The sequence below is a fragment of the Rhodnius prolixus genome, unplaced genomic scaffold (assembly GCF_049639745.1).
Source record: "Rhodnius prolixus isolate KJV_2025 unplaced genomic scaffold, Rpr scaffold_2, whole genome shotgun sequence".
Lineage (NCBI taxonomy): Eukaryota > Metazoa > Arthropoda > Insecta > Hemiptera > Reduviidae > Rhodnius > Rhodnius prolixus.
The window spans coordinates 16,745,562-16,767,362 of NW_027411592.1; the positions used below are offsets into that span (position 1 = coordinate 16,745,562).

Sequence of the window (21,801 nt, forward strand, 5' to 3'; positions counted from 1 at the left end):
CAAGAATTGATACCGTCTAAAGTCACCGTTAATCGCGTTTTCGTATTAAGGTAAAAATGAGTTGAAAGATCATTACTGCCTTATGGACCTGTGTAGTTTGCCTGGATAGATAACAGTTAATATCTCTTACGAATCTATCTAAAACGGGACAGTATACATGAATAACTAAAACAGATATGATGAAAAGTGGATTTACTGGCGAGGTTAATGCTTCAGAGGTCTCGTTCTGGAGTACAAAAAGTTAACGCTCGATTATACAAATCAAAAAATCTCTCCCTCCGATTACTACTTGTTTCCAGTAGTAACAGACTACACTTGGATGACAGTAAAACCATTAATAACTTCACTTTTGTTAAAAGTGGAATCCAAGTTCATTATATTTCCAAACTCAAGGATTGGATTTTCATAAAGTAGAAAGTTGGCTCGTAATAGTCAATTACACTTAACATTTTACATTTTGATTAATTACATTTTAAAATTAACAAACAATTCATAATTATTTTGCACTTTTCTTAAGTATCAATTTTTGGTAAAAAATGGCTTCCGTTTTTAAGCACTGGCGAAGCTAGATAGAATTCCTTTTAATGTTTTAATGCGCTCTATGATTGAACAGTGCACTCTGAGACAGAAGTATACTACTTTAGATGCTGAAAGAAGTGCCACGAGAATGCCCCAGTAATCAAAGTCTTAGAGATTTATAGAATAATTAAAAACAAAGTAAACCATGCTTATTATTTCAGCCGGCCTCTGCGACCATTGAGAGAACAGATCAGATATCGTGGATAGCTAACACATATTAATTCAAATTATCTTTGAATGCATTAAAATGAAAATATTTTTATAACAATAACACTAAGAGACCAAACTAGGTAAGCGGATTGTAATAGCGTTCCAAACGGATCCTATAAACGCTATGAAAGCAATGATGAGTATTAAATAGATTTTCAATTTGAGAAGAAATTTATATTCGAAAAGTGGATCCCCTACTACCAGGAGAAATTTCGGGAGCAGTTAAGGACGAGAGAAGTCGTGATGAGGAATTAGTGGGTTGAGCCGAGGGGTACAAGTCCAAGGATGCCCACAGTTTTCTTTTGTGACTGGAAGAACTTGATCATACTGCATAATTATGAAATCATGGGGGATAAGCCGTCATATATGCAACTAATATACGCAACATCCTAGTTGCGTCCATTTTTAGTAGTGTTACTTTAAGATGAAAACTTGGTGCGTTAACTACCCTGCAGCATTTGATTTCATTTTACGAAACATACATATATTGTTAATCTTAATTTTATTTATGTAACACCTTCTTCCATCTGATCGGTAAGCTATGGATACCAGAATCTCTGGGAGTGAAGCAGCCTCTCTGACTCATAAAGTAAGCAGGAGAGTAAAATCCAAGGCCTAGTTCAAAAATAGAACCTACACTACAATGCATTTTTAACTTTGTGGGCCGCTCCTTTGCAACCGTAGTGTCTGTATTTAATGAAAAACTAAATTGTAATAAGAGAAAAAAGTTCGAATTTTCTTTCCAGATTGCCCTAGTTATTGCATTTCATACAAATTGTACGTTGAGAAATACAGGAAGTCTGGCAATTCTTAAATACATAGCTCTTTCAAAATTATCAAGGCAGGAATAGCCTTATCAATGACAGGAAATAATTCAGTATTATTTAATGCCCATTAAATTTAATGAAAGATTTAATGAATGGATGATTATTCTTCAAATGGTTGCTTTTATTGGTAATTAGGACATCCATTGTTTTAGATTATAATTTATAATAGTACATTGAGAGAGAAGAGCTGACACAGGCGCCCACGTGAACAACCTGGGTTCGAATCGTTCCTTCTAATTTGTTAATACCTAGAAACCTATGAATCTGTACGAGTATGTCTGTAACAGGGGAACAAAGTCTGGAAGCCGGCAGCGCGTGTGTAATCTTAAATGTTAAAAAAAAGAAGTTCATTGAAGCCGCTCAGTTTTTATACTAATATACGAGGTGTGGCTATTAAATAACGAGACTGATGCTGCTACAGAAGAACTATGCACGCGCCAAATCCTAACGACCGACAGCTGTGCAGCGTAAAGGCCTTCTCTTTCGATTGCAGCGTTTCACGTGTTTGAAGAGAAATCTGTGTAAGAGGTGTTGGTTTCGTTTTGCCGAAAACATGATACTACATGTAATAGAGCAACGAATTGTCGTGAAATTTCACATGAAACTTGGTAAATCCGCTACTGAAACTTATCTTTTATTAAAAGTTTATGGCGATGAATGTTTATCCCGTGCGCAAGTTTTTGAGTGGTTCAAGCGTTTCTAAGATGGCCGAGGAGACGTCGGAGATGATGACCGCCCGGGTCGCCCTTCCACGTCCAAAACGGATGAAAATATCGATTATAATTATAAAACATTACTACCGGTGAGGTGCTTGCTCAACTCCGTCACAGAGTACGGAAAAAACGACCCGATTTGTGAAAGAACAAGTCACAGGTTCTCCATCAAGACAACCGGCGCCGTCTCACACTGCATTGTCTGTCAAGACGTTTCTAGCCAAGTACAACATTCCAGTTTTTTAGGCCATCCGCCTTATTCACCTGACCTGGCCCCATGTGACTTTTATTTGTTCCCCAAAGTAAAATCTTCATTAAAAGAAACACGATATCTGTCAGTTGAAGCTGTGAAAGAAAAAGCGGCACGCGTCATGCAGGAGCTCACAGAAAAAGACTTACAGCACTGTTTCGAACAATGGTAAATTCGCATAGAGCGTTGTAGGGATAGGAGAGGGGTGTATATTGAAGGTGATAATAACTAAATATGTATAAATTTAAAATAAATTGTTCTACAGCAATAGTCTCGTTATTTAATAGCCACAACTCGTAACATATATATGTATATAACAAAAATATAAAATCAAAAATATTTTTAATTCAAATTTCAAATAATTATTAGTGATAAATATAGTCACCAAAAAGTGTGAATCAGTTGAGAAACTAAATTAATACAAGAATCCGTTTTATTTGAACAGAAACTTTTACTTAAAATTGTGATCTGCAACATTTTGAATTTACTGTCAAATTAAAGACCTGATTTTAAAATATAGCAATGGGTTAGCCAATGAGTACGAAGTGAAATTCCTGTTTGTTTTTATTAATTAATGAACTCAATTCTGTATCATTTTTTTTATGAGCTTCTGCCTCTTATCCGCGACACCTATTTTGCTAGTTGGACGTTAAAAAACAGTAACCGATTACTTTGCTTTACCAAACAACTCTCAACATACAAAACTTCTTAAAAATATAATCCAAGTTTACTAAAACTTGTCGATAGACTGACATGTTGAATCAAAGAAGTTGTTTACTAAATACTAATAATAGAATTTTTTTCCGGGTACATGACGCCTCAGGCATACAAAACAAAAAGAAATAAATCTAAATCTGGAGGGCGAGTAAATTAACATCCTTCAATACAGATTGAACCTTTACTGATTTTAAAATTATTTGTAACGTTTTTTAAACAATTTAAAATTAATTATATGGGAAATGACAATTTAATTGAATTTAAACCGCCAATATCCCCACCAGTACTTCATCAAATTAGATGACAAACGACAAATATGGTGCCCTAAATAATAAGAAAATAAGAAGATGACTAGCTGAAGAATTTCGAACCTTACATAGTATATGAATTTACATAGATGCCAAGATAGCCAAGTGGTTAGAGTAATTCTAGTTGTAATCATAAACAAAACTCACCATTAATGCGTTGGTGTTCGTGATGGCGGTGGTGATGGCAATTATCATGGATTAATTTTGATGTGATTCTCCTTAACATGTGCTTCAACGGCTTTTCATAACCTTGCCAGGATTCTGCTGGTTCTATGAGGTAATTACCGCTGGAAGTCCTAATATGACCAGTCTGGAACAAGAAAAAATAATAAATTAAAAAAAAAAAAACAAAAAGCAGATACACAGACAAAACTGTACTGTAGTGTATTGAGTCCAGTTCTTTAGATTCTCACTCGAAATACTGACTAATTTTTCCTTAAAAATACTGATCTCTGCACCAACCTTGCCTTTGAAGCGAAGCAATATGAATTCGGTCGGTAAACGAGGCTTATCTACTCCTCTTATTACAATGTTAGCAACCAAGAGCTGACAATTAATTTCCCATTTTTGATATCCTTATTGCACCGATAATCGAAAAAGAATTAATAATTACGAAACCCAGTATAAATAAATGTTAACAAACAAACAAAATGGCAAACAATGCTACATTATAAATTGTAAATGTAGTTCCAGATAATTTTATTATAAAATATGTACATATTACTTAAAAAAATAACAAAATACATAATGTAATATTTCATTTCATAATACAAGATTAAAAATATTGTCCCTGAATATTCAAATGCAAATAATAATTTCTTACAAATTTTGGCCAACAAACAAAATCATTAAACTTTTTTTTTTGAATGCTGTCAATTTATAAAACTTGTTCTATTAGTAAATTATTAATTCAAATTTTGGAAACTTAAAAAAATTGTTTATATTTCAAATAGTTGTAGAGTTGCAAAGGTGAGAAAGAAGAATAAAATGAAGTTCAGGCGGGGCTTATTCTCCAAGTACAACAAGATTCTCTGCTAGTATCAGTCTTTCATTAAGTAAAAAGCAACACTCCATGAGCAATTTAATGCAGCATTTGAAAGTAAAAATTAAATCTTGCAGTGTTTATAATGTAACATTGTTTGCAATTTCTTATGTTAACATTTATTTGTACAATGAACCACCTTTTATTTATAATGGTTTCGAAATAATTAATTCTTTTTCGATTTTCTGTTCATTAAGGATATGAAAATGGGAAGTTAATTGACAGTTCTTGGTTGCAGTTGTTGTGCTTATGAAAATGAAGTTATTGGTTTGAGTGAGAATCCGAAATTTTTAAAGAAACCTAAGTGGAGAAATTTTAGCAAACACTCTCTTAACTAAAACGCCACAAACAGTCTTTTTATATTAATGTAGGATAAGCGTGTAGAGGTACATATGTTTACAAACGTGTTCAGTCAAAACAGATGATAATTATGAGATTATATATATACATGTGTACGTAATAAAAGATTGTTGAAGCAACAAGAGTACAATAGAAAGGTCGGAGAAGTGCAGGTGTTTATGAAGTGAATTACACCACGTGCCTCTTCACATCTCACTTTCAACTTTATCTTCTCATCAGGTCATTACTCCTCCCGGCCCACACGGACACAAATCTCCTTCGCTCCGCCTTTCATTCTATTCTCCTTTATTTATTCTAGTTTAATGTGTATCCTTAATTACTAATGGAATAAATATCTGGAAAACATCTAAACTTAATTAAAATGGCAGTTCCAGCTAAATGAATTCAACAAGTGGAAACGATCCGCATTATTATTGAACTACTACACTAAACTGGATTGGCCAATAACAGTCATTTGTTTTTATATTATCTTAGAAACCGTGATTCCATTCTATTTTATTTATTTTTTTTAAATAAAGATAAATTTTTAAGGAATATTCGAACCATAAATTTACTCAGTTGTCGATTCAGTGGACTATTTATGGCAAACTATTCGCAGAACAAATCTAATTAACCTGCACAATCTATCACAAATACATGCTGAACAGAGACCATAATAATAACACCAGAATAATAGTTATTTATTTAACAAGTGTGGAAAATACTTAACACTTGAGTTAAATATTATATTTTTTCTGCAACCATTAGATTTATTAACTAAAAAAATTAAAAATTTCATTTTTACAGTCTACAAAAAGTAATTTATTTATTATAAACGTTTATTGTTATATTACAATTATTTACATTACTTACGTATTTACATTACTTATTACATTTTCTGCTGTTTCTTTTATTGATGAAGGAGTGTTTTCTAAACAGAAATCACTAGAATCCATTTTAAATTTCTATAAGGTAACACTATAACCTTTTTAACTGTTATAATTAAAAATATCTAATTATTTATTAAAATATTATTTTTATTTCTATATTCCTTTCAATTTTTATTTTATTTTTTTAATATTCGTTTTTTAATTATTTAGTTACGTTAAATAAGCTTATTAAAGTTTTACAGAAAATTTTTATGTTAATAACAAAACTTCTTATATCAAGGAAGCACAATAAAGTTTTTCCACTCACCAGTGAGGAAAGTGACACTAATGGGAATTTTTCCCCACTAGTGAGGGAAGTTGGGCATTACACAGCTGATTTTAATTGAGTAATGAGAGTGGTTGCAGAAAAAAGGGATTATTTCTGTAGTTAGCGCATTCTGGATTTCCAAGCAGAGATCTTTTATATGTAGAATCAGATGAAAGTGAATAACGTTCGTAATTACTTCAACCACGTAAGCTCAGCATCACTTTTTTATAAAATCTCGTTTTTTTGGCAAGCTATTTGGTGTGATGTAATCCATATATAGTATATTTATACATAAATGGTCAAATCAAATCGACTTTTTATCGAAAGTAATAATTCATTGCTGAGGCGAAAGATGTGTTTGTTATATTATTGGCATCTTAGGAAACCTTGTCGGTTGCCTGCAATTGATGGTTTTAAAGTTTGTGAGTAACACGCTTAATATACAGCTACCTTTAAATAATTTCATGTTAGGAACCGTTTCTACCGCCACCATCAGAAGTGCTGCATCTCCAGAAGGGACGCTGTTGTAAACTTAATGTAAAATCGGTACATAAGATACTTTTTTTAAAAAATAGCTCGTATATAGATAAGGCCAAGAGAAAGGAATTTTTTTTGGTAACCTTTCGTGAATAAATATTCAAATTAACTTATCATGAAAAGTAAACGTTGTTTAGAAAAAATGACGAATTTAAAACTGGTTACAAGGTTCATTGCCAAAAAATAGATGAATGCGTCGAGGTGCTAAAAGAAATAGCCTCAGGGATAGGGTACATCTTCATGTTCAGGAAGTTTTAGGCCAGGAGTGTTTTCCTTTTAGAAGGATATGCCCAACGGTTGGTTATATCGGCCAAGTGGGGGACCGTTTCTTTCTCTTCTAAAATGCTTAGAGACAATACTATAATTTGGTGATTAGCTCATGTTTCATTCATACTTTCTTGTACCGTCTGGCCTTTCTAATGTACTCCGTCACACTTACTCCACTGCCCCATTCCTTCTCTCTCTAGCCCTAGACTATATTTTCCGTTCTTCGTTCATTCACAATTTTCTGTTCCCAACATTAACAATCACGCACCTCTCACTGCACATGCCCATCAATAATGTGATGGTTTACCGACACCCACTATCAACCAGCTCACAAACACGTTTAAATCTTCTCTCACCTCTTTCAGAAACCACATAATACAATTTCTGTTAACATGTGTACTTATCATCAAAAAAAGATTATTAAGCAATTAGTAATAAGCCAAAATGAATCAGTCCCACTTTTGGAAATGTTTAACTATTGAATAATTAAATAATAATGAAAAAGTAACGTCTTAGACTTAATTGTATTCAAATTTGTTCAGAAGAATTCTTTGTAGAGAAATAATATCATATCCCATTTAATAAATATTTTGAAGACTAATATTAATTCACATAGGAGATCGATCACATTACAATGCGACTTTGCCAGAGTTCTATTAAATCGCAAGAAATTAATATATATTTTCGATACATGAGGAGTTTTGAGAAAGAATGTGGTTTTCTTAAGCTAATTTAGGTTTGGGTTTCTTTTTTAATTTGAAGCACAAACATGCTTCCTTTCAACCAGAGAGCTAATAACCCTTCGCGTTGGCTCATTCATTATTTAATTAAAAGGCGTCACTGCAATTATTTAATTCATTAATATTTCACAATATTTTATACTGCATGAAATTCTATTTTATTAAATTTTCACCATACTAAATACATAGCAGGCGTAGAATAGCTGGAAAACCAGAATTCATGGCCAACCAGATTCTAAACACGGTCCTCAAAGATCACAAATATCTTTTGATCGAGAGATATTACCAGAAGGCAAACCATAATTGATTTAAAAATTTAAGAAGCAAACCGAACCATTGTAAACATGGTTTAGAATATTGATAAAGAAAATAAAAATAAATAAGATGTTATAATGAAGACATATAAGTCACAAATGACTATTACTATTGTTAGTGTGAACTTGACAACGCTAAACAAATATACTAGAAAACGTTTCACCGACAATGTGCGCTCGCACTTCAGGAATCTTTTGTACATAACAAGTCATAAATTCAACAAAACAGACATTGTCTGGCTGTTGTATAAGAAACAAAAACTTATTTACATATGTTGCTGGTGTCTTTATTTAAATATTTATCTTGATCTTATGCAAATGTTTTACCATATAAAATAAGATGGTTTTCAAATACATACTGGATTTAGAATTATTTATTTTTAATATACGGACAATTTGTTTTACCTTTACTTATAATGAAATTAGTCGTCGTGATATATTTAAACTCTTTATTGGCAATAAGTGGTACGGTGGGGGGATTTCGAAAAGCAATTTTTACTAAAAATAAAAAATTCTAAGCGAGAAAACTAACTCTACGAACTCAAGATGTGGGGGTGCATAGGTGAGCTGCTTACTCAAAAATATTAAGTCGCCTTCATGTTTTGTTGTTTAGGGACTGAAAACAGAGACATTATGGAATTATTATATTTCCAAATTTATATTTCTCTCTGCGATTATGTATTCGAACTTTCTCAGCTATTCTTGATTAATGTTATAATCTCCCTAAATTATGATCTACAACTTCTACTTAAGCCACTAAAGTACACTTTATTGAACTGTTTTTGAGTATCGAAAAGTTGAACTTTCGTATAAGATGCTATTTTTATTTTATTTTTTAGGGGCAATTTTTATTATTGGGAAGTAATTCCACATAATTCCGTCAATTCTTTACTTGCTTTCACTGTGATTCTTCTAATATTTATTACTAATTTAGCGCAATGTTCAAAATGTCAGCGTTCTATTATCTCTCTTCATTTGGTGCTAACTTTTATTTCTTTTATATTTTCCATACTTCCCACAATCAGTCAATATTCTTTTTCCTATCTATCCCCCTGATTGAAAGTTTGCAAAACCCACTTTGACTTTATTAATTTCTTTCTACCTATTCAAAATCCAATAATTGTTTTTTGTTACATTACAGAATTTTATTATTCCTTCACCCCCTGGTTATTTCATCTTTATATTTAATGTTTTCCAGGCTGTTATGCATTCGAGCTTATCATAAACCATAATAAACACATTTGAAGACAAGCTAAATTGTCAAGAACTAAAGTAGTCCTTTCGAAAACGTAAAGACAACCTTAATTTAATCTTTGGTGCCTAAAGACTGTCCTCGATAGTTTGAGTTAGATTACGTTGCTACGTAACATTCATTCGAGAGTGTTGTTAATAGTAAACTAGATCTGTAAAAACTGAAAACATTTAGATATACCATCAAACATTAATGATTAGAAGTTTCAGTAACTTAAAAATTCTTATTGTGTATACCCTGGAGGTGGATGAACACCATTCACCACAAAGCACATAGTTTTGCGTCTCTAATTGTTGTTGCATCGCAGGTTAGTAGGATGTATGAGATGTTATGCACTGATCCTGACACAGTTATACACGGGTTTGACCCACTTGCAATTAGATGCCTGGTGGACATTAATGCCTGGCCAAGGCTGCATGACCTACAGGCATAACGCCAGACTAAGTTGGCACTGGGAATATAGACTGGCCACATCAAAAACTAGCAACCAGTAAACTGCCCGCTAAAAACTGTGCCATTGCCTTGCCAGCAGGGCCTTGTAGAATGAGCTTGTACATTGCATGTCGGTCCTATGTAACTACCTCTCTAGCCCTAAAAGCTCCAAGGGTAGGCTGTCCCTTGGAACAGTTACTATCTATTTGCCATTGGGTGGAATTGCAGAGACAGGAAATTAGAATATAAACTTTGCCATGGGGAGAACTGTCAGCTGGACCAGAAGATCAGTCAGTTCTCAACTCTGCTGCATACACTCAGTCTCCAAATGATTTTTTGAACTTGATTACCTTCTATAAACTTATTCTCTGCTTTCCACTTTTATTGCTCAAGATAAAGGTATCATGTCCCTTATCATCGCTAGATTTTATGCAGTTAAAATCAGACAAAAGTTTTACAAAATATGAAGAAAAATATAGTTACTTATTGCCAGTTACTTGTTTTTTCGTATTATTTCCTAACAGGCAGAACAAAATGGTAATAAGCGATTCCCTTCTAAAAAAAAAAGTCTCTAGAATGAGTTTAATTCCGATGAAATATTCCAAACCTTCTAAATCCTGCAGCCTACTCAAAACCACTATTTCTCTTTTTTTCGCTAGATTCCTGTGAGAAAAAGAAGGCTATTGTGGCCCGTTTCCAACAATCAGAGTTTCTTCTCCTTCTTATTATTATTAAATGCATCAGTGGTTTTATAAATAGAAGACCAACAGTTGTTAAGACTTTAATCATATTTAATGGTCGAGACATATGGTAGGATACCTTAGATTAGGAACCCAAAGATGGATAATTCTACTCCATATAACTTGCTTACTCTCAGTGAATTAAACTAGTTTTTATATGTACGCAGGATTATAAGAACCACAGCATGTAGTCAACATAAATTTTGATACATAATCCAATAGGAAAATCACTTATTCGTATAAGAAAAACTAGGCAGGTAGCTGAAATGCAATCATTGATGAGTTCCAAAACCAATTGAGACTTATATAAAAAACACGTACAAAATGACAAAAAGATAACCTCAATGTTATTTATGAACAAACTAATTTATATTGTCTTTTTGTAGGTCTGTCACAGAGATGGCAACTATACTGAGACTACGTGGGTAGAGGTGCTTTAATGTAATCCTAGTCCATAATAATTCATTGTAATCCCTCTGATTTATTTCATGCATTTATCTACTAAATTAGTCGCTTTAACGATCTATAGAATCAAAGCAGAACCAGAAAAACCAAATGGCCGCTATTTTTTTTCTTTAATACAAGTAAAGTATTCTACACTCACGTTAAATCTTAGTTTTGTAGTTATTTCTACTTAAAACCAACATTAATAACAAACGCGTCTGCCACATTCAGTAAATTGTACGCTTTCTTACCAAATATAATACACAGAATAAAGAGAAATATTTTAAACATTTTTTTTTTTTGTACATGTGTGTGAATTTAAATATATTGTGTAGGTACATCTCTTTTGTTGCTTGGCAACAAGCGTTGTAGCTTCAACAGTAAATAATATATGTACATACAATATAAATAGACAAAAATCTCTAATGAAATAATTATTTTATCTTAATGTTGGAAAAATCTTTAATTTCGTGTTTTCAGTAGAATTAGACGTTAGCAAGCTACTTATTGTGTGCGTAAATTGTATTTTTATTAAAAAAAGTTTGCTTGTAAGTATGAAGGGCGCTAGCTTAGACTGATAAGTACCTTTTCATCAATTTAATGTTTGGTACTTTTGCCTACTAAATTTATTAAATATGATTATTTAAATTCAGAATTTTAAGAAAATTTCCACATTTCTGAATAGACTTGTTCGATAATAACTTAAAACTTACATCTCTGAACAAGGAATTTTTTTAAATACTTATGTAATCACAATTTACATCAGACAAATTTAAAAAATAATTGAACACTAATTAAAAAGCACTCATAAGAGGCTATGGTCAACTCTTTTTTATGTGAGCTCCATTCCACCTACTCTGCGCAAGAAGAAATGTTGACGATATAAGAACTGAATACCATTCTTGTGGTTTCGCTAGGACACAAGTTTTGGTCTCCGAAGACAAAATAAAGAATCTTCGTATAACTAAGGTCGTAATTAGAAGTTACATAGTTCATATAAATAAAAATAAACTCGAAACAATTATTTTTCTTAGTGAGACTTGAAAGGGAAGTCCGCTCCCACATTAATTTTTCTTGAAAAGGATTCAAGTCAATGTGATAGAAGTTTTTCTTTTTCGTGAATGTTTTATCGGAAGTCCAATAAGCTAATTGTAGGCCTACAGTTTGAAAGTAGTATGATCAAGAAAAAATATTGGCGACGTCAAATTGATTACTATTCTTGCAGTTTCGCTAGGACACGAGCCATGGTCTCTGAAGAATGTAACGAGAAATTGAAGGTTAAAATTAGAATTTAGATCGTTCATATAAATAAAGAAAATTAATTGCGAAATTCCTACAGAATTTAAGTAGTGATACCCGATATAGTGAGACGAACTTAAGTGATTAGTTTGTCAAGTAAGTATAACTTTAGAGGAAGCAATCTATTACCATGACCAGAGTTGAGGGTCATCAACTCGAGAGCTATTTTTAATTTAATTTGTTAATGCTACAGAATCTAGCGCGGGCGCATTGCCAACTCAGTTCATTTATGTACGAATGGAGAAGTATGACCGAAAGGCATGAAACTTGTGTTTGCAATATATTTGTATTTAATTTATTAGACATTCTCATGGTAATTATAGAATTGATGCACATGATCCAAGATCTCTCCAAGATCAAGCAGGAAATATTTAAAATTCTTAAAATCATCCAATTGGACAGTTCAATCGCAAACTCCTGTGAAAAAAGGTCTTTAAATGCTGAAAAATACGTTTCAAGTCAAAAAACTTTGTATTGTTTATAAATGTAATTGTGAAACGTATTGGTTTATTGTTTATAATGTAATTTATGGCAACAATAAAAATTATATAGATTTTGAGAGAACAGTTACCAAACCATGAGCCAACGACGTTTTAATAATTTGTTCTTGTTCACGTGGTTTTTGTGCCCAATATAACCTAAGAGTTTCAACCGTAAAAGGTCATTCATTCGAAATTTGTTTCAGATGTGCCTTTAGAGAACTCAAAACTAGAACGTACGTGTCTTAAAGGAATTCTGCTGAGCTGAATAGGGGTGATTTGTTCGTAATTAAGTAAATTTAATTTGCTCTACTAATAAGTAGAGTAGAACGTTAATTTTCTGAATATATTGAATATTTGAGTGAGTTGAATTTTAGATTTTTTTTTGCCGAGTGATGGTATTTGTGTGAAATATTAGTTTTAAAATTTTTTTACATCCACAAGATAAGTGAATATGTTTGAACTGTTCAATAATGTAACTTGATATATTTGAAAATTGAAGAGCCACTGAATGACTGTCAGTAATTCTTGAAGTACTAAGCATACCTATTTTAATTAATATTAATTATTTTAAATAATGAAACCATAATTCATCAAAGTTACTTTTATTATATTAATGAAATGATACGTACTTGCTGATTTGTGTACCTTTTGTCGTTTAATCAACCCTTATACTTAACTTTTTAAACTGTAGGTTTTTTGTTAGAGATTTTTGTCCTTTTGGATAGATTTTTTCTAATTCCTGGGTTGGAAAAAACTCATATATCTAGTACTGTTTTTAAATATTCGGATATCGGGAATAATTAAACTGATTTATGTCGGATATAAAGGTTAGAAAGTTGTTATTGCTGCCTTGTGGTTTTTGTCTTATCTAGTTCAGATCAGTCTAATCTTACATACATTTGACATCAATTTAATAGATCAATGAAAGTAATTCATGAATATTTCTATAATCATCGTTATAATTTTAAAAATAATCAATAATGCCATTTTCCTAAATATTCCAAACCTTTACGAGTAATAGCCTATTCTGTGACCTATTCTGGTTTCTTTACACTTGTAATAAGCAACACTTTTATACTTGGCACCAAGTTAGTGGAAGGTAGATGTAGAAAATAAAACTATCAAGTTATTGGGTGGAAGGAAATGGAGAATTTACGGGGGAGTTGTACCAAATTGTAGAAAGAAGATTTAGACTGTGAGAAACGTTATGGGGGAAATGTACCAAGTTGGTAGGAAGAAGATGGAGACTGGAAAAACGTTGTGGGGTTAATTGATGAATATTTACATCCCATTAAGACGGATAATTGAAAGAAATTTGCGATTTCAAATCCTTCCAGTAAGAAAAATTGTGGTAACATTACTTTCTCTTAAGGGATGTAAGAGAAATTAAGCTATGAACACAATAACTTCTTTTAAAAAGGGGAAAGAAAAATTATCTGCAAGTACAGTTCTTCTCCCTAAAAGGGTAAAGAGAAGGGTAAACGGCGAATACGGCATGATTGAAATACTTATCCTTAATAAGTGTAACAGCAGGATAGCACTTAAATGACATGCAATTTAAATTCTTTTTCTTGCCAAATTTGATCTAAGTCAGGTGAAGATTTTCAGAGATTAATATTAGTAATCGTTTAAAAAGGGGCTTTATTTACGTGTTGGCAAACTCTCCTCCTTAAGTATATACCATCGAGACCCCAAAAAGCCTTGTCTATCTAAAATTTCAAATTGAAAGACAGTTAAAATTACACTTATAAAAGAGGGTTTATCCTATATTATTCAGAAATTTTATCTTTTATTGAAAAAGAGAAAAAAATTGTCAAATTTGGGTGTTTTCAACGTTACGGTATTTCGAGCAGTTTTTGACGATCAACCCTTATACAACTGTCCTACCGGAGAGTTTTACTTTAAGTTTCTTTCTAATTTTCTCCTCCTATTTGGGCTGTTTTCTCTCACCACTACTTGGGCTCTCTAAGAACTTTAAAATTCGCCATTTTACAATATTTTTATGAATTCTAAAGAATAAATGACTGAAACTTCAATTTAATATACAGCAGTAACAGCAGCCTTTACCTTTTCCACTCTTATACTCACAATTAGTACACTCAGTAATTAGTACTAATTGAAATTAATGAATTCTGCACTTAAAATTAGTAATTTTTCAGTAAGTGTTAGAGTTACAGTTCATTTTATGGATATGACCTACGAAAATTTGCTATCTTTAACGAACGATTATTGTACTATAACTACAGTTATACTTGCAATAATCAATCACATTGGATAAAAAAGTGTTGACATATTATTTGTATCTATTCTCGATAATATTATATTTATTAATTGTTTCATTAATATCTTAGGATTTATCATCTTCACTTGGCATGGTTTTAATACTTTCTTGAAGACATCCATCCCAAATGAGTTCTTCCAGAGATGAAATACAATTTTTCATTTCCTCACAGCTACCAGTAATCAATGGTTTTTTCCAGTCATATGTGCACATTGTAACTAAAATTTCATCCTTCATTTTTTCCTCGTTCTCTAAGCAACGTTTAAATTGAGTAAAAACTTCTTTGATTCTATTAGATTTAATTTCATCATTTATATTTTCAGTTTCTTTCATTAAATCGTTGCATGGTATTTCCATTTCTTTTATTAATTTTACATATTTATTAAGATGACTGCGCTGGAAATAATTATTTAAATTACTTAATATAAATCATTGTTTTTGGGATAAAACTTTTAAAAGGTAAAGTCTTGTGCTAATCGGTTAACAGAGTACCGCAAGACTGATTTGAATTTTATTTTTAAAAACATTCCACTGAAAGAAAAAAAAAATCCACATTTTTAGAATGAATTGCATTCTGATTTTTTTTTTTTGTTTATTTTGCAACTGTATGCAGTACAATAAGCAAAAGAGATGAGTGATAAGGATGGCGCAAATACACATGCACGCATATGCATATCCATACACATACGCGCACATGCATGTGCGCCAAGGGCGTGATTGGAGTGAACGACGACCATCCAGTGATGGAAGCCGTTAGTTCGCCAGATTGGCAAGCTTACACAGCAACCATCCTAGGAGGTCGACGTTGTGTTGAGATGGTCGCGTGGCCACCGCCGCTTTAGTCTGCGCTGTGGATTAGAAGGAAGTGTTGTGGTAGACATGTTGTGGATCAGAGGGTTGTAGTGATCGTGTAGATTTGAATGGAGTTTTGTGTATCGAGTTTGGGCTATTTCAGAAACGAGAGGAATGTTGAGATCAGAGTGTATAGTATGATTGGAGACGTAGAAGGGAGCGTTAACTATTGTTCTCAGGATTTTAGACTGTAATGTTTGGAGTCGGTTGATGTTAGATTTTTTGGCGCTTCCGTAGAGCTGTATTCCGTACGTCCATATTGGGGCAAGTAGAGCGGTATATAGTGTTCGTTTGTTCGTCAGGGTCAGTTTTGATCGTTTGTCAATTCTGATTTACAAACTTAATATTTAATTTTGGACCAATAAATTATATTTCTGTATAATTTTTAGTAAGAACTGTTTAAACCTGAAATGAAATTGCGATTTTTTATTTATTAAAATTTACCTCAGGATTTTATTTAATTAATATTTATTTGTTATGTTTGTTTAAAACAAGAAACGCCAATTGTTTTTTGTTTCAGATTGGTCTTAACGTCCAACTACCAGCTAGAATTGCTTTGTATAAATTTATATAATATAAATCTTATCCAAGCACACATAATAAGTTTGTTTTTCTTTATTTTAAAGCGCGTCAACATTTTGTCATCGTTCGAAGCCTAGTCAAAGAACGGTCGGTGTCCGTACAGTGTTCACTGGTTACAGACAACCATCTAACTCATCCGACATTGGAGCTGTTACAAGAAGCTTCTTATAGAAAGAGAAAAGATAAGAATTTTTAATATATTAGAACAACACTAACCTTGTACGAACCTTAAAGTTAAAAAAAGGCTATTAATAATTTGAAGTCCCTAATTACTCTAGAAAAAATCTTTTGCAACAAATATAAATTTTTCAAGATTACTTATGAATACTACGGATAAAAAAATAGGTTTTCATTAGAACCTACCTTGTTTTAGTGTTAACTTTTAGTAAAGGTAAGAGCGAATGGATAACGTGACCAATCGTTTTGTAAGAAACCAAAAAACCACAGGTAGGTTGTCACTGCTTTTATGATCATGAAGGAATGTGGAAAATTCCTTTCGCAATCAGCCAGCTGGGTTTGATTTCTTTAACCTTCTTGTATTTTCTGCACTAAGTAAAATAATTCCATTGATGCAGAAAAATCGTTTATTTTGCCGAGAACTAATTTTTTTTTTATCGCTGAAAGTGCCCTTATTTATTATATCTATTACAGTAAAAGCAGATGGGTGAACACTCTCGCAAAGGCAGGCACAATGCTTAAAGTTTTATTAACTCGCCTGATTAATATCTCATGAAAGCCTGGCAACTAAGATAACCGTAGATCTTCTTACAAGTCACAGTTGACAAAGAAAGCATATTTATTGTACAGGCGTGGCAATGAAATAGATTTTATCCGAATGTGTAGGAAACGAAGACCGTTCGTGTGGTTTATACAGTTCTATTAGCTGAGAGTTTTGGCTCTTCAGATAAGGGAATGAAAGCTCAAAGAGCTAGTTGGGTTACCTAGACCTGAAATCTAAGACATGAAGCACAATTAACAATTTTCTAAGTTTTGAAGTGTTTATTTATTGAGTTATGAAAGCATTTTGGGTAATAATTATAACACGCATTGGTGAAAAAACGTTTCTTTTTTACTATTATTTGAAATTTTCCGCCATTAATTTCAGTAAAAAAGAAATTAGCTTACAGTTTGGTTGTGTTGATGAAGGAAAAAACTACTTAAAATTTGGTACTTTCCAATTAGTTATCTCAAACACTTACATGACATTGTTCAACATTTCTTTTCATTAACATTTCACTCTCTTTCAACTCCTTATAATCGCGTCGCAATAATTTTTTCTGCACTTTATCATCGCAGCTGTCATGTGACCTTATCAGATCTCGTTTCAGCGCTCCTATAGCTTTGGGATTAAGCAGTTGAGAAATACTTTTCAATGTTTTCATTGACTTTTGACATAGTTTTAGTTTATCTCTTAATAGTGAAATATTCTTATTTAATTCTGATATGTGTTCATCTTGTATTATCTCTTCGCCTTCCATCTTTTTTTTAGTAATTCCTTAAAACCCAAAGCGGTTCGTTTTTCTTCTTGTATTAGGTTTTTTTAAATTAATTTACTGTTTTGTTAGTTCAACATATGATTAAATAACAAGAAATTGCACTTTACAAATTGGAAGCAGTTTAAACGCAAAATTTAATTTAAATAAATAATTTATAATAGTAAAATTTAATTATTATTGCTTGCAATTAAAGAAAATTTATTTCCCAGATTTCAATAGTTGGGAATTTAATATTGAAGGCACTAGAACTTGAAGGGAATCCAAAATTATTTCTCTTAAATTTAATAGTGTTATAATGAGTGTCTCTAAAAGTTTGGCAGTTGATCTAAAATATTAGTAGATTTTTTTTATTAAAGTCGTAGTGGATTAATCAATTGAGTAAGCTAAAAGTCTTTTTACTTAAAGGTCTGCTCCTTTGAGTACCAAAGTGTCTCCATAGAATGTAGGTTTCAGCAAAATGGTAAATGGACATAAATGTATGAATGCGTGGATAATGAAGCTGAAAATTGGGTACGTGAAATCCAAATAGTTGCACACATCGTCAGTTTCACCCACCCTGAATTGTAAAAAATATTGTTTATACCTTTTAAAAAGAGTACAGAACTTAATCATGAAAGCCGAAAGCTTTCAGAAATTTTATGGAAAACTTTAAAAAGAAAAATGTTTGCCTTTTAACAGAGAGAGTGTATACTAAAATTCAGGGATTCTGGGGGAACGAGTCCTTCTGCTGTAAATTAAAGATAACAAAAGACTGAACGACTTTTCACTGAAGAAGGCATGATGAGAAAGCAAAAACTTAATATTGTTTGATAATTTACTCTTTTTTATCATTTATTCATTAAAGAAAAATTAATCCAAGTATTAATATAAATCTTTCATTCATCGGATACAGAACATTTTCATAATCACTATCCTCCTTATTCGTAGATAGAGCCAAGCTGAAGGGAAGTACGTTTTAAATAATTTTTGTAGTTGCGATGTTTTGCTGAAAAATTAGGATCCCTCAAGGGCAATATTTGACAAAAATATTCTGTTCATTTATAAATAAACTATAAGGGTGAAGGAGACGCTAAGAAATACAACGAAATTAGGGAAAAATTGATTGCTAGTTATGAACGAAAAATATCAAAATATAAAAACCTCTGGCTGTTCTCACGAAGTGGCATATTACAAACCTTTGAACCCTTCCAATCCGGTCGTCCAGATAATACTCGGTCTATCTTTTTTCCTTTGGCCAGGAGTGTTCTGATGCAAGCAAATGCCTTTTGCAATCTGTTTCCTGCCTTCTCTTCGATATTTGAACCGTGCAAGTTTTCTTCGAAGGACGATCTTATTTAGCATTTCTCTACCGTTCGATTTCATTTTTAACTGCAATATTTCCGCGACATGGAGCCATTTACCCTCCCCTGGATTTCTGAATCATATACCAAACGTTTAATTCGTAGAATTCCTTCCTGCTTCTTTCCTTTCGTTCTACATCGTTTCTCTATACAGAAATCTGATGTGCCAGTCTGATGGAAACAGGAATTTATCTAAGTCTGTGACAAATATGTTCGTATCGATCTGAATTAAATAGGTTTTAATTATACATGGCTTTAGTTCCACTTCAGAAAATAGATCCATTAAGACAGTCTATTGATTAGATGAATAGATACTGAAATAAGGTGACTATTTTATGTTCGTATAATATGGCCTGGGCACGATGCCAACACGTGCAAGCTGGTAATACTTGATAGAAACATAATGTGCACGTGAATCTACAGTACTCTTCAAATACGATTAGAAATAAACCTTTTTAGGTGCTGGTATGCCGAAAACAGTGTACTGCATCTTTACCCAGCGAGGTCTGTTATGTATTGTACAGTTTATTTCCGTAAGTTTTGTTAACAATGTTACCAACTTGGCTGGTAAATGTTTACCACTCGACTTGAAACATGTACAAAGCTATTTTTAAAGGCGCCAACAAAGTGTTCATTTCCATGCTTCCATTTTCATCACAAAGGATACAGAAAATTATCCATTTACTCCAATTTTCAATCTATTGTATGCTTATATGTTTTACCTTTAATATTTCTTTCACTTCTTTAAGAAAACTATAACAGAAACTATCAGTTGAAAACTATAGAAATTGATTTTTTTCAACGAGTGTTCATATTTTAAAGATTTCATAAGAATAAAGTGTGTTCAGGTACAAACAGTATGAACTTTCTGAGTTCTGGTAAATCCAATGATCTAGTTTATCTTAGTTTCGATTGACATTTCGTCCTGATAATCTGTGGCACTTTCTCTGAGATTAAAGATGGAGTCTTCTTAAAACAAACGCTGCATAGAAAAGCCTGTGAATGAAGCATACTAACCAATATTCACATAAATCAGGGTCAGTTATTTCTGAAATGGACTCAAAAAGTATTTAGAAGAGCAGCTGCATGATACGGAAATAGGGTAGAGGTTTGGCAATCGGTTTAGGGAAGCCCTGGAATCGTGAGTTCGGATTAAAGAAGAAAAATAAAGTTTTTAGCTAGATGTGAACTGTTGTATTGTGAACAATGTATTGTTCAATATCATGTAGTAGATCTGTGATAGGTATTATACTTCTAAACCGGCTTTAGTATCGTTAGATTGTTGTTAGAAGCATGGCTGTGTCTATAATTCAGTGGAATAAGAAATATAATTAAGAATTCGGTCCATATTGTAAATGTTACAAAGTAAAAGATTTTTAGCAAGTCAGTAGCCGCCTTTAACTAAAATAACTTTTTTGGAACAAATGGTTCTAGATTTACCAAAATATGTAATGGCATGCATCACTTTTTTCGAGGGCCTTTTAAATATTTCATTATAAAATATCTTTTCTTTTTTTATTTTTTTGTAGACTGGATATTCACCTAGACACCAACATTCCTAAAGTTTACTTCTTCTAGGACAGACCTTACCATTCAACTAAAATATTTCAGAACCTTTTCTGAAATACTCGACAATTATTCTAGAGAGATTTCATTATAGAAAGTTGGTGCAATTTCAACGAAGAAAAATTTACGGAAACTTTGAAATACAATAAAATATTTGTATAGGTACATATACGGGAGAGTTGTGAGAGAAATGGCTTCCAGTAATTTGCCTTTCTAGTACTCGTATTAGTTGGCAACTAAGGCAACGAACCATCCGAAGAGAAAATCGTAACAGAAACCTTTAATTTGATATATTCAATGTTGGTGCTATGAGTAGACTGGGCCGTACAGAATGTGAACCCCTTGGCTTCACATTTAAACTAATCTGTAATGACCCTATAAATTTTGCTGTTATTGCTTTTCCCTTCATTTAGGGCTCTTTTCTTGTATCTTTTAATGTTTTATTTATGAGGCTAGACGGTTACTCTCTGCACGGTACTTAAGTAGGGTAATTTCTCTCCACTGATTTCTTGCATAACTACCAAGAAAGCAGACTTTAATTTATTATTCTGTTCGCTTTCAAACTGTCAACTAATTGCGGCTGGTCTAAACATTAAACAAATGATGAAAATGAAAAATATTAGTGAATGGTACTACTGTATTAGTTAGAATTTCAATAGTTTTATCAATATTATTAACCAAGGACCTGACCAAATAAACTTTTAGTGTTTCAAGATCGATTCAAAAGCAATATATAACATTGTAAGTGAATGCGTACATGTGCTGATGTTATATATGTAAGTACAAATACGGAAAGAACATACACTAACAAACATTACTTACATTCTCACTGTTCGTTCTCTAAAACTTGTAAACAGTCGATACATCAGACATTTGTTTGTAATTCTAAGAACCAGAACGGTCTTCTTACTTTCTTCTATTAACGATTGATACTTAGTGCATTGAACTTTTTTAAGTTGAACTGATTACTTTTAAAATAAGACTGAGAAACGTGA

The 21,801-nt window shown here is 32.2% G+C and overlaps 2 protein-coding genes across 5 annotated transcripts in view; both read right to left on the reverse strand.

Moving 5' to 3' along the window:
- The window catches only part of AdamTS-A (ADAM metallopeptidase with thrombospondin type 1 motif A), a 310,609-nt gene that overhangs the window by 62,886 nt on the left and 225,922 nt on the right, over positions 1–21,801 (reverse strand). For all 4 annotated transcript variants that reach the window (XM_074118275.1, XM_074118276.1, XM_074118274.1 and 1 more), the window contains one exon: positions 3,752–3,914. In XM_074118275.1, coding sequence (XP_073974376.1) covers positions 3,752–3,914 — 163 coding nt within the window. The remainder of the gene's footprint in view (positions 1–3,751; positions 3,915–21,801) is intronic.
- On the reverse strand, positions 14,983–17,987 carry LOC141449164 (uncharacterized). Its single transcript, XM_074118312.1, has 2 exons — positions 17,604–17,987; positions 14,983–15,366 (listed from the first exon to the last, which is right to left on the reverse strand). The coding sequence occupies exons 1-2, from the start codon at positions 17,880–17,882 to the stop codon at positions 15,037–15,039; spliced, it is 609 nt and encodes a 202-aa protein (XP_073974413.1). The 5' UTR covers positions 17,883–17,987; the 3' UTR covers positions 14,983–15,036.

Excerpts from the sequence above, each read along its gene's own strand:
- LOC141449164 (XM_074118312.1), bottom strand. The coding sequence starts at position 17,882 with ATGGAAGGCGAAGAGATAATACAAGATGAACACATATCAGAATTAAAT. Across the intron at positions 15,367-17,603 it reads GAAATGTTGAACAATGTCAT|CGCAGTCATCTTAATAAATA; the intron begins GTAAGTGTTTGA and ends AATTATTTCCAG.